Source organism: Thunnus albacares, chromosome 2, assembly GCF_914725855.1.
Source record: "Thunnus albacares chromosome 2, fThuAlb1.1, whole genome shotgun sequence".
Classification (NCBI taxonomy): domain Eukaryota; kingdom Metazoa; phylum Chordata; class Actinopteri; order Scombriformes; family Scombridae; genus Thunnus; species Thunnus albacares.
Window position 1 is genome coordinate 34,518,509 of NC_058107.1, and position 12,635 is coordinate 34,531,143.

Genomic DNA, 12,635 nt, shown 5'->3' on the forward strand with positions numbered 1-12,635 from the left:
AAAATACACTTTATTATATTCCATTTCTGCCAAGTCTGTTCCGCAAGATGCCACTAAATTCTACACACTGCACCTTTAAAAAAACTGGCCGAGGGAATTTTGTATATCACATGTATGTATACACTGACTGGTGAATGTGTGTGTGTACAGTATATGATAATGTCTATGTGAGAAAGCACCTAAAATTCTTGGAGAAGCTGTGGCCTTAACATAATGACGACTGAGTTCACGATACAGCTGTTTGTTAATATTTCAGTTAGAGATACATTTCTTCTTGTTTTTAATTCAATGGAACAGTCTTTGGCCTATTTAAATTTTGTTTTATACACCAATAGATTATTATTATCACTTCTAGTTTTAGCAATATGTGCAGACCTTTCTCACTGAGGATTTTGTGTTGTCCAACACAGGGGTATGTAATAACATTAATAATGGCTGCATTTTATTTAGTTGTTCCAGTGCCAGGCCTAGACCTAGACTAGCAGTTAATCTTTTCAATTATCATTTCATTGAACTTCATTCAGTCATCCTGACATCGGCTTCACGTCAGACAATTTCTGCTTGGGTTATGTCTTGTTTTGTTTCACCTGAACCAAACAGTCATGCGTGACATATCCATCCTGTCCATGTCATTTTCACTTTGGAGCTGTTAACTTAACAGCTTTCACAAAAATCTAAGAAATTCACCAATTTAAGAACTCAAATTACAACAACTTGCACAGCTGCATCAGTGTCGTCCACTCTTGTCACTATTTTTGCTAAATGTAGCTACCTAGCTAGCTCTGTTGAAAGATGAAGGCCATGGTTCTTAACCCTGCCAACAAAACTATGATTGACTGACTGTTTTTGCGATCAGTGAAACAGATGCCAATGAGCACAACCACTGAAGAAAACAGGGATGTGGGCAGTGATTCAGAGGTCTGGAATGAGGCTAACCATGGCCCTGTTATTCCACATACTGGCTTGTTGGGACACCAAATTAAAACATCCATCAGTAATGTCCTTAGTTACACTTGCTTTACCACTATGACAAGTCAAAATGTCTGTCACCAGAATGGCCTGTTGATCCATTTGTGTGGACTCATGGCCTTAAAATAAAGTTTTCAAAAAACAGAAATGTAACAAAAACTGTTCAAAGCTTCAGAATGTATTTACAGTCATTGTTCTAGTAAAGGTATCAAATGTCTCTAAGCCTATATTTTGGCACTGGGGTTAAAATCTAACAAACACTCACAAGAGATTAATAACATAATTTTAAAAGAGGGAAAACATTCATAAAATGCAGTAGATCCTATAATTTTATGTACAGATTTCACGTTCATACACACAAACTGTACCATCTACAACTGCCTCTGTCTAGTACAATCCTACAAACCATACTGTACCTGTATATAAAATGTAAATACTGACTTTTTTGGGCAGTAAATGAATGATACTGTACATAGATGTATGCTTCTAAGTTTTGCTATTGAATTCCAGAAATACTGATCTTGTATTTTATGCAAAATGGTACCAAGGGAGAGATGAAGGAAATAAATTTTGAATATTTTGCTTTGCTTGTGTGTTTTGTGCCACTATCCTCTCAAAACCTCTAAAACCCAAAAACCATTGATAGACCTGAGTCTTGCATACTTTTATTCATTTCTTTGAATGCTTTGTAAGGAGGGTCAGTGCTTGGAGGGGGGAGACCTTTAAACAGTTCACCACACTTTCACATCAGTAGAGACAAATGTCCATCACAGATATAAAGACCATCAACATGTCCAAGCTTCGGTCCCCCTTTCCCAGACCACACCTCTACAAGATATGCAACATAGAGAAAATAAATAGATGCATGTTAAAAGTCATTTCCATATACAAATATATTTTATGAAGCTTATTGTACAAGCATTTCTTTTTTACCTACAGCGTAACATTTACAAGATAGGATTGAACAGTGTAGTAGAGTAAGCTCTTATAAACCGCTGATATACTGTACTGTATATTTTACTTAAGTGTCTTTGATACTTGCACTCTGAAAGGTGTTAGTGAAGTTTAACAGTAAAGACCTGGGTCGAGTCTCAAATGCAGCAAAAGCAAAGTCCGCAAACACGACTTGCCAGCAGTCCTCACGTCTGCAGTGTTGTACTGGCACAAACAGAGGAGGCCACTCCGTTCTACAGCATGCACTGCTAAAATCTGTACTGGCACAAGATGAGGAAGCACATACTGGAAAAAAGTGTCAATACAAAATATATAAAGTTAAACAATCTGCCTTTAGCTATTGACACAAAATAAATGTCTCTGAAATATCAAAATAGTGAATTATTTGAAATACATTTTAGAATAAACTCCACTGGTGATCATACTTATCAAAAGAATATGCACTATGTTCACGCATTGTATACTGTACCATATAAAAACTATTCTCAGCTGCTTGCTTTTGACTTCAGCTTCATTGCAAACTGAGCTCAGTTCTGTGAACGACCAAGCCTTTCTGAACAGGTGATGAATCAAATCAAACTGTTTTAAAAAAACAGAAATCCACCCATTGAAAAGGCACTTCTATCCCAACGAGACATTAGAATGTCATCGACATATAGTGAGCTATATACAAAAACAATGTACAAGTGTATAGGGAAAGTTTGCTGCTATATTTCAGTCTATTTGCTCTGAATAAATATTTGGTTTTATGAGCTTTGACAAGAGAAAGCACAACCTGAGGCAACATTACGACATGTTAACTTCTCCTCCAGGTGTGCCTTTTGTTCCATGTTGACCTGACGCAAAGTACATGTGATCAAATAACATAATAACCCCATAATGATTCATGTAAAATCCATACAGTAATATTAAAGGGTTATGTGACCTAGGGAAAACAGATCAGTTCTCCCTGATCATTCAATATATTATATGTATTGCTCATCATTTTTGGTTTTTTAGTTTAAAATATGGGGATTTGTCTGTTAATTGAAATTGTAAGGTCTAGGTGAAAACTGGGTTTTTTAATTACTTTGAGGGATTTTTCTCAGCTGATCTCGCCACCAGAGGATCCCATTTACAGTAAACTACTTGTCACAGTTTTTTTTTTTCCTGGAGCTTTTAGCTTTTAGATGCATAAGGATATAAAATCCACGGGAACGTCAGATTTTCAACCCATCTCAACCTTTAAAAAAAATCCAAGTATCTTTTAATGAAAATTGTTAAAAACCAAAAATGATGAACTTAAATGATATGTAAAGCAAAACTGATTCCAGACCAGTAGTGTATATTGACATGATACTTATTACTTACTTTATATCTGAGTTGACAAAAACAGATTTCTAGAAGCATTCTGGCAGTTTATAATAGTTTTTCTTCATAAATGTCACTCTATGCTGTAAATAAGATACATAACTTTGAACATTATGTAATGGCACCATGTTCTGAACTTAATGCCAAAAACAAATAAGTTCAGCCTGATATCAGTCTCCACCGCAAGTATTAATCCTTGATGCCTGCCAAGTCCCAGAAGTTATTTGATTTCTTTCTGAGCTAATAAAGTCCAACAAGGGTTTCAAAATTCCACACAAGCATCAAATGGCTTTTAGAGTCCTGTGGTTTTACACAGCCCTTGTTCAATGTAGTAGTTTCTCCTTTTGATATGCTTTATCCCTTTATCTTTCAAAATGAAATCTCTGAGGTTAACTCGTACATCTTGAACATTTTCTTGGTGAAACACTGGTATAATGGGTCTCCTCAAAACTCCCTATTCCGACTGTTAATGAAGACCACAAATGAAAAGTAGCTTACTCTTTAGCATATAATATACTCTTAAAATGTGGGTTCTGTACAACAAAAGGAGCAGTGATCTAAACACAAATATGTAAGGCTATCTACTGTCTAAGTCACAATTCTGGCTTTGGAATCTAATATATATCTCTATAGCAGCCAAGCCAATAATTATACAATAACTTTTCATATAGTGAATAACACAGTGATAGTACAGACATAAATACATACACATAGTAACAAAAACCATGCAAGTGCGAGCAGAGGTGACTTTGTGGTAATGATCAAAGACAACTTTAAGCTATGAAGGAGAGAAAGATGAGAATGACCCCCCTCAGAGGCATCAGTTCAAACTGAGAGGAAAAGAAAGAGATCATTTTTTCCTGAAAAAAGAGTTTTTTCCTTCGGTTTTTTTTGTCTCTTTTATGCCTCAATCGGTATTTTGTATATCTAGAAAGTGAGTTTATGATTGTGTTCACCCTGCTACCGTCTAATGGATAACCGAGCAGCGATGATAAAGACGTGAAGATAAACAGTGGTGCTGGTGGTGAAGTTGGAGCATGGAGATTTGAATTTCCATTCCAGTTATCTTCCTTGAGGATAACCCGTATGATCCATTCCTTCCCATGAACAGACCAGTCTCCTCTTCACCTGGAACAACAGGCAGTTCTCTCCTCCAGTGCAAAGGGGGAAGTTGTGTTCAATTGGTGTTTTGTATGTGAATGAGTGTTTGACTGAAGAAACAGGAGGAGAGAGTATCTTCTTGGCTGCATGTGTTGAATTTTTTTTTTTCCATTTCTGTACAATATCAGGTGTGTGTGTGTATGTGTGTGTGTGTGAATGGGCATAGAAGGAAAAAAAAAACAAAACTATCTACAGGCGCAGGAATCTACAGTCATGTTGGGGTAGACTTTCAGCACCACGTTCTTGTCCTCGTCAAAGAAGAGGATGCTGAGGGAAGACATCTTCTCTGGGACGCAGCATGGCTCGGGGATTCCCGGGACGACGCCCACCGCCCGCACTATGCTCTGGATAGTGGCATGATTAGAGGGCTTCAGAGCCTACAGCAAAGGGACAAAATGGATTATTAAACAGCTGGAATTATCAAGGATTTACTTTTAAAAATGTGACCAAAAATGTATGTATATTGTTGCATAAGTTACTTTTTAGATATACTTAAAGGCAGGGACTTCTTTCATATTTTTTTGCAGTCCGTCCTCTTGGTAATAATCATTCAACAATCAAGCTTAAAAAAATTTTTTTTACCTAAAGCTCAACTTCGACCTACTGTACCTGCCATAGCTGTGCACGCATGAAATGAGGGATTATTACACACAAATGAAGATGGGCTCATTTTTAGTTTTACCTCAAATAAAGTGGTTTAAATAATCTGGATTAACTGTTGGCTTGTTTCCAACATGTTTGATTGTCTGATCATTTGTAATTCTTGCCCTGCTTGACTTTGTTGCAGTGATGTTTTCATCTGAGCAGTTATTTTGGTGAGTACAGTGTTATCATAACCAATAGAAATAATGGCAAAATCTATGAAAATAAAACCAAAGTTATAATACATCAGAATTTTCAAGTCCTGGAGAGCATCTTTTACTGAGCATTTTCCTACAACCTCTAGCTTTTGGATCACACAGAAACCAATTTTCATGGTTAATTCGTCAAGTTACCGTTAAGTCATAAAACGCACAACTAACTGAATCAAAGTCTGAAAGTGGTAGCTCTATCCTCAGCGGTTCACAAACATGCATCACCTGATCAGCTGCTTCATATCTTAACAGGATCCAACAAGTGACAGGACTCTTCTCACACATCACAATGAACTAGGCAGAGCACCTTTTAATAGTAGCTATTAAGCAGTTTCTAAAGCTTCAGCCTGACAAAGAAGAAGCAACATCACAGGATCACAGGCTTGTCTGACTAAGCAGCAAACCTGCAGGAGAGGGAGGGGGTTGCCTTAGGGCTCTAGTCCCTACTTCTGGGACTAATTACATCCGACTACAAAGGCCGGCGACTCCGAGGTAATGAATTAAGTGGATGAGACTCGTGCATTCCGGCCATGTTTAAAATACCTGTGATGTTATCTTGTCACTGGGGCCACAAGCTATGGACAGAGCTGATGTTTAACATCAGTTGAAGCGCAAGTTTTCTTTGTTTCTCTCACTTTTCTGTATGCGATCTATCAAATGTGTAAAACCATGCGATGTGTCGCCTGCATCCGGGGAGAAACTTTCACGAACGGCATGAATTACTCAAAGATGCTTCCCTCAACGTTCTTCATTGATTTTTGATGTTCAAGTCAGCCACCTGCTCTTCAGGAAGTTTATCTGAGCAGGACTTCTTATCACTTTTTTGTTAGAAAGCTATTTAGATTACATAATCTGCAGTTTGGCCACTTTTACTTAATGTTTAGTACAGCAGGACTTCACTTAAACCTATTTTTTTTATTAAAATACATAAAGCTAGCTCTGATGCTTATCTTCAAAGATGTAATGATTTTATTTCAGAAGATAAAAGCATGAAGGAGAACTTGTAGCGGCGCTGCCACTGTAAGTAGTTTATCCTGGCAGTTGAAGATTGAAGCAGATGGCATACATTTCTGTCAGTTTCTTTGGCATTACTGTATATAATATAAGACAGACAGGCTTCAGGGATCTCTGAAGTCAACATAGTTGACGTAAAACAAGTTAACATAAAACAAAACAGTAACAGTAAACAAGGGACTGAAATCTTAATGCCTAGATGCACTGATAGCTCACCATAGCCTGTTGTATTTACATAATGTGTACCACACTGTCAGAAAAAAACACTATGTTTGAATGTTGAACGTAGAGTAGAGACTGATGTGTAGTCTCTACAATATATTGTGCCAGAACATAAATGAGTTTTGGTGTCATATGATGTCTGTTAGTTCATCAGCTGTTAATGTGTCAATACCAGTGATTCTAAAACATATTTACTGGTATGAACATTAAATATAGTTTAAGACGCTGATAAAAAACTGAAATGTTGGATCACAAGATGGAACTGAGATTCAAATTAAAATCTGATCTTTTGGTCTCCACAACGTTGCCTAAAATTTGTAATTTATTGGTGGTGATGAAATAAAACCAGGTTACAAGAGGTGTGGGACCGAGGCCGTAAACATAACCCAGTAGCGCAGTGGTTCCCAACACTTCAGGCTCATGAAGCCTAAGAGCGAAGCGATGTTTTCTTGTAACAATGTTTTTTCACTGTCACAAGTTGCATATGTCTATTGGTTGTGACCAGGTCAACCTCTTTTATTTGAATAAGATGTATTATCCAATAATTCCCAAGAAAAAAAGCCACTATTGGAGGAACATCTGGAGAAATTAATCTAATTTTGTGTAGCATTAATGTTTTGTTGATTTCCTCTTATCTTGCTACTCCTAAGATCCCAAACACCAGGTTGGGAACCATTGCCATAGTGCACTACAAATCTCACCTTTGGCATGGGGAACTGGCAGGACCCTGAGCAGTAGTAGGCGTCAAAGGACTTAGGTGATATAATCCATTCGCTCCATCCAATGTCAGCAAAGTCCACTTTCAGGTACCTCCGTGCGCAGTTCCTGGGCTCGTTCCACTGCTTCTTTCGCGCTTTTTTGATCGTCTGCTCGTCGAACTGCAGCAGGGGCATCTTGTGCCTCTGATTCTTGCGTGTCTTTTTACGTGGCCGACGGGCCTGCTTGTTGTCAAAAGGTTCGTACGGACTTGTCTCATCCCAACCGGTCGTCTCGTACGGGTATTCAGGCCCAGGAAGTTCATTGTTTTGCAAAGGGAGCAGAACGTTCACCGAGCGCTTGTGCCTGGGCTGCTGTTGTTCTTGTTCAGTGTTGTTTCGTTCACGCTGTCCCAGTTTATGAATGCTGTGTGAAACGGAGTCCTCCCCTCCCACCGAGGGGTGTCTCTGGAGGGTGGCTACCACGCTTTCAGGTTCCGAAATGGCAGAGTCATTGGCGTAGACCAGGATGTAGGGTGAGCGGTCCGACAGGAGCTTCTTCCACGGCTGGGGCCCTTGCGAGGCCACATCAATCCCAATAAGTAGCTCGTCATGGTGTTTGGCCTGGTTCACCACGCGAGTTATGTCCTTCCACTGCCAAGATATGAAGTCCCTGTACAGAGTGGACACATTGATCCGAAATTGTCCTAGAGTCCTCATCTTGTTATCCACAGAGGCAAAACTCCAGATCACCATGTGGATGTGGCTGTGCCTGCGAGGCCCGTGGCGGCTGCAGCTTTTGGACCTGGAACAGCCCTGGGTGCTGTTCTGAAGGTCTCCGATGTAGTAATGAAGAGTGGCTGACAGCACGTCTTCTGACTTGGTGAGGGAGGTGAGGTTGAAAATCTGCAGCTGCTTCTTGTTTAGAGTACCTGTGTATATAATGAGTAGTATTATTTACAAAGAAAAGCAGTTGTCCAGTATTTCATATTCTAACCATGGCCTTCTCTGGATGAATTAAATACATAATAATATTAACAATAATAATATATATGTCTAGACTGATCCAACAGTTTCAATAACTAAAGGGTCAATCCACAAATTACAAAACAAAAATTATGAGGTGTCTGTCTCCAAGATTTCAGCCTCCACCCCAACACAGTGGAGGTGAATGTAATTTGGTCTGTGGTTCTAAGGGCATTTGGAAATTATGTTGAAAAAAAAATCAATAGAAACATCTCCTTCCAGAAACAGTGCCTCCATTACACTGGACAATCTACATATCACACTTTTAACAGTTTTAAAAGAGACTCTTCGGAGGAGCTAGATAGTAGTTTCTGGAAAGAGATGTTGCTTTAAATGTAATCTTTCAGTGCTTTAAGTAACACTCATCTCAGTCGTACTGGGGTGGAAGCAGAAGTCTCAAGATATCGCAAAACCTGAGCAAATACAACCAAAACCATCTGCATGGCTAGATACCATTGAGGGCAAGTGAGAAAATGTGTTTGTAATTTGGGTGAATTTACCTTTTATATATCTTATGACATACAACTACCAGACGATAGGAGGCAGTATAATCTAACAAACTTTGACCCTAAGTGGGAACTGGTTGTCTTTAATAGCACCCACGTTCAAGTGATAATAACATAAAGTTGCCAAGTTAGCAATTTAGAGTTTATGAGATTAAAGTTACTGCAACAGTTCCTGGTAAAACACTAATAAAAGCATCTTAAATGCAGAAGCTCTATGCATTGAAAACCTTCCAATCCTGCTTCAATACACGCAGGCTGGGCAGCTGCCAGATGCTGGCTTGAGGGAAAATCTTAAGACTATCTGACACTAAAATCTTAAGGTGTGAAAGCAATTGTGTCCTCAAACGACGTTGAGTTTCATACAGAGATCTGATGTGGAATCTCTGTTCCTGGCACTGGGAAGGGTAACAGGTTGATCACATTTCCAAGACTGGATCAACAGGTGTATTTCAGTTTCAGCTCCGCAAACCCAACATGAATGTCAGCAATTTTTACTAATTTTTGATTTTTTTTTGTTTTAAAGCCTGAAAAAGCAGATAAAAAACGCTTCTCTACTTAAAGATGATACGTCTAAATTGCGCACATATCCTGTGAACACAGCTCTGTACACTTTTAATGTGCGAATAATTCCAACTGACAAAGACAGAAGGAGACTTTACCAGATCCAGTTTACATTTCCAAAATTCATACGATAAGGCATGCATGTGTGGTCTTTCTAGACTGGTAGAAGTCAGTATTGTTAACATGCGTAAAACTTTGGATACATACCCCAGTGCGCTTTGAAACTGCGGACAGTGTTGCCATCCTTGAAGGGAAAACCAGCCCGGTTGTACTTCGCGTAAAGCATCTGCATGTGCTCCGTCATTGTATCCTGTAAAAGCAGATCCCGGTCTTCCTTCGTAGGTTGCTTTTTATCCACCGAATGCGTAAAATCCACCTTTCGTCCCGTGGGGAAATTGTCTGTTTTCAGCATCGCGCAGTATCCAACGCACAGATAACTCCATCCGTAAAGCAGTACGACCACAAACCGAGAGTAGAGAGCCATGCTTGAGCAAAAGCGAGGGTGCAAATAGAAAAAATAATAGTTTTGGAAAACCTAGCACGTTTCCAAAAGTTGTCCCTATCTCCAAAAGGACATACCATCACCTGAGGAGGAGTCCTCTGTAAGAAAATGATACCATCACCTTTGACACCAGTCACAGCAAGAGAAGAAGGAAGGAAGGAAAAATAAGAGCGTTATCCAAGTTGTCTGTCTGCTTTTGATAAGGTCTTAACGTGCTACAGTCAGTTAAAAAAAAAAGCAGAAGGTGTAATAAAGCAGATGCAGGAGAACTAAGCTACTAAAACACCGACGCTCTTGGTTTTGTATCCAAGTTCTGAGCTGATTTCAGGACCAGCAGTCAACCGTCCCCCCGTCTCAGCTTTCATTGAAGGTAAAGCATGTTGTGCTTGGTATTATAGGGCTTGTGGGACCAGCTGGGTATTCCTCACACACATACACACTCAGAGAGAGAGAGAGAGAGAGGGAGAGAGAGAGAGAGAGAGAGAGGGAGAGAGAGGGAGAGAGAGAGAGTTTCCTGTTCGAGATACTTTTACGCACATTCAGCCTGGGGACAAATTATCTCATGTTATCAAGAGCTGAAGGAGGCTGTTTTGTCAGTTGATTCGAGACGGATTTTTTTTTTTTTTTTTTTTTTATTTCACGAAAAGGACATTCCACCGATTTATTGAACTGATTTCAATACCTAAACTGCTGCCACAGAACAGCCCCTCCGTGCGTAATTTCTACTCCGCAGAGCTGTGCGTCTGGGCCGCGCTGCTGAATGAAGCGGCTTATTGTCGGCATTAAAGGCTCTCTCCCCTATTTAGTTTAGTTCAATGGAGTTAAGCACACACATCCTGTACCATCACGGTCCGATCCGGATGCTGTACTGTGCCCCCCCTCTTCCCGCCGTCCCCCCAAAACAGCCCATCCTGGCGGGGTTTAAACACCCCACCCAGCCGCCCTCCACCCCCCGCCACTGGGCTTCTCTTTCAGGGGCACTCGGGAGGAAATGATTAGGGCATTTCCCCGCCCTTGGACATCTGATGGCAATAATATTAGCATGCCATGTCCTTCATAGCAGTCAACGCACTGAACGCACATTTAACTCCTTCAACTAGGAGGAAGATGAGCATCAACATACACAGCAAAGTAGCAGCAGAGCGATGTCAGCTGGAAGCAGGAACCTGACTGGAACAACTCATAATAATCAATCAGTCAAGGCACTGTTAGTCAGGCCTGTGGCTCATAAGACATAAATAGAAGAGACAAAACATTATGTCCTTTTTTTGTATCAGCTGTAATATTTAAAATGAAGTATAAACTGCTTAAAATAATAGATCTATTATAATCTATTCACTCAAAAGTTGAACTGATAAAATGTACCGTACCATTTAAGGACAAACACAGCTCTTCTTTTTCAAAAAGATGAAGAAAAAGAATAGTTGTTAAACTGCGAAACATGAAAAAGTTTACACAGGTGGGGAATGCAACTGATGTCAAATTAGGTCAGACTTGTTATTGATTTAAGGGGGAAAAGGCACTAAGATTATGATCTGTTTTAGTTTAAAAAATGGGCTCAATTTATCAAACACAAAAGTGAAGCAGGTAAACATGTCTTCATAAATGTCAGTGTGCCAAAGAGTTTTAACATCAGGCCTGTTGAACATTTGGAAGTTCACATTTCTGGAAGTTTAGTGAATCATATTTGTTATTTCTAGGAAAAATGTTTTAAATCTGAATACTATTTAAAGTTGCTTATGATTGTAAAGGCAAACATGCACAATAGCATAATTCAAACTGGGACAGTTGATTTTTGTTCTACTGCTGTTGTAAACAAGAACTTGTATAAAACACTTTGCAATTCTTAACATACCAGTCTTTACATTTCATATGAAGTTTTATATGCCATAGTTTGATTCAGACTTTATCGCTGCATTGCCTGGACACGAGCCCTCATAAGTCAATATATGTTGCTGCCTGTTACACCTGTTGACTGCTTAAAATACTAATTTGGCCAACACTGTAATTTTTTATATGTAATTAATATGTTTTTATATGTATGAATTTTCTTGCCGTCCATTTAAGGCTCAAATGTTGCTGGTAAGGAAATGCAACAGTGTTAAAAAGGCAAAAACTACATGAAGAGACATCAAATTAAGGTGAAACTGTACTTGTTTCATAGAGAGGACAGAATAGTGCCTCTACTATCCGAGGCTCTGTATAGTCTGAATCCACCTCTTTACCTCATGTTGTGTATACTAGCGGCACGTCAGGCCTCAAACTAATAAAACCACGCTTCAGTTAAAACCCCAACAGCTTAAAAGCCCAATAAAAGAAATGAGGAGGGATATAACCATTGAAATTATACTTTATTGTAGATTCATTACTATTTACAGACACATTATCTGTCTGGGTGAGTTCCAGTGACCTATGTTTCTTTTCAGTTTCGGACCACCGAAGAGGTAAGGCACATTAAAAGTAGCCCGTGCGTTTTTTTATGAGTAATACATGCTTGTTTGTCAATCAACTGGTATTTTAAATTTCCTATTTTTCAAGTGCACATCTGCTGTTTTGATTGGAAGGCATCTGGAATGACTGATGCCACTTTCAAGGATGGAGAGCAGAGCAGGAAGCTCCATCACCACACACCACCGGGCCACATGAATGAGCTGTGGCCTGTGAATCTGAACAGCTGTAGAGTGTGAAATGTTCATTTGCCACCTGGCCAGTTTGAGTGCTGACTTCCAACACATACAAAAACTTATCAGGGAAAGATAGCGAGATAGTCAGGTGGAGGGATGGTCGGTCGGTCGGTCGGTCGGTCGGTTGCAACAACCCT

At 39.4% G+C, this 12,635-nt stretch overlaps 1 protein-coding gene across 3 annotated transcripts; it reads right to left on the reverse strand.

Annotated features, from left to right (window-relative positions):
- On the reverse strand, positions 1-10,629 carry bmp3 (bone morphogenetic protein 3). Of its 3 annotated transcripts, none has more exons than XR_006398629.1 (4): positions 9,520-10,629; positions 7,226-8,151; positions 2,393-4,811; positions 1-2,178 (listed from the first exon to the last, which is right to left on the reverse strand). XR_006398629.1 is itself a non-coding variant. In XM_044332224.1 (3 exons), exons 1-3 carry the CDS (start codon positions 9,794-9,796, stop codon positions 4,620-4,622), a joined length of 1,395 nt encoding a protein of 464 aa, XP_044188159.1. In that variant the 5' UTR covers positions 9,797-10,629; the 3' UTR covers positions 1-4,619. The 3 variants fall into 3 exon arrangements, 1 of the variants encoding a protein (XP_044188159.1); XR_006398630.1 differs by having other exon boundaries at positions 1-1,797; positions 2,049-4,811; XM_044332224.1 differs by having other exon boundaries at positions 1-4,811.
- Between the last annotated feature and the right edge of the window lie 2,006 nt (positions 10,630-12,635).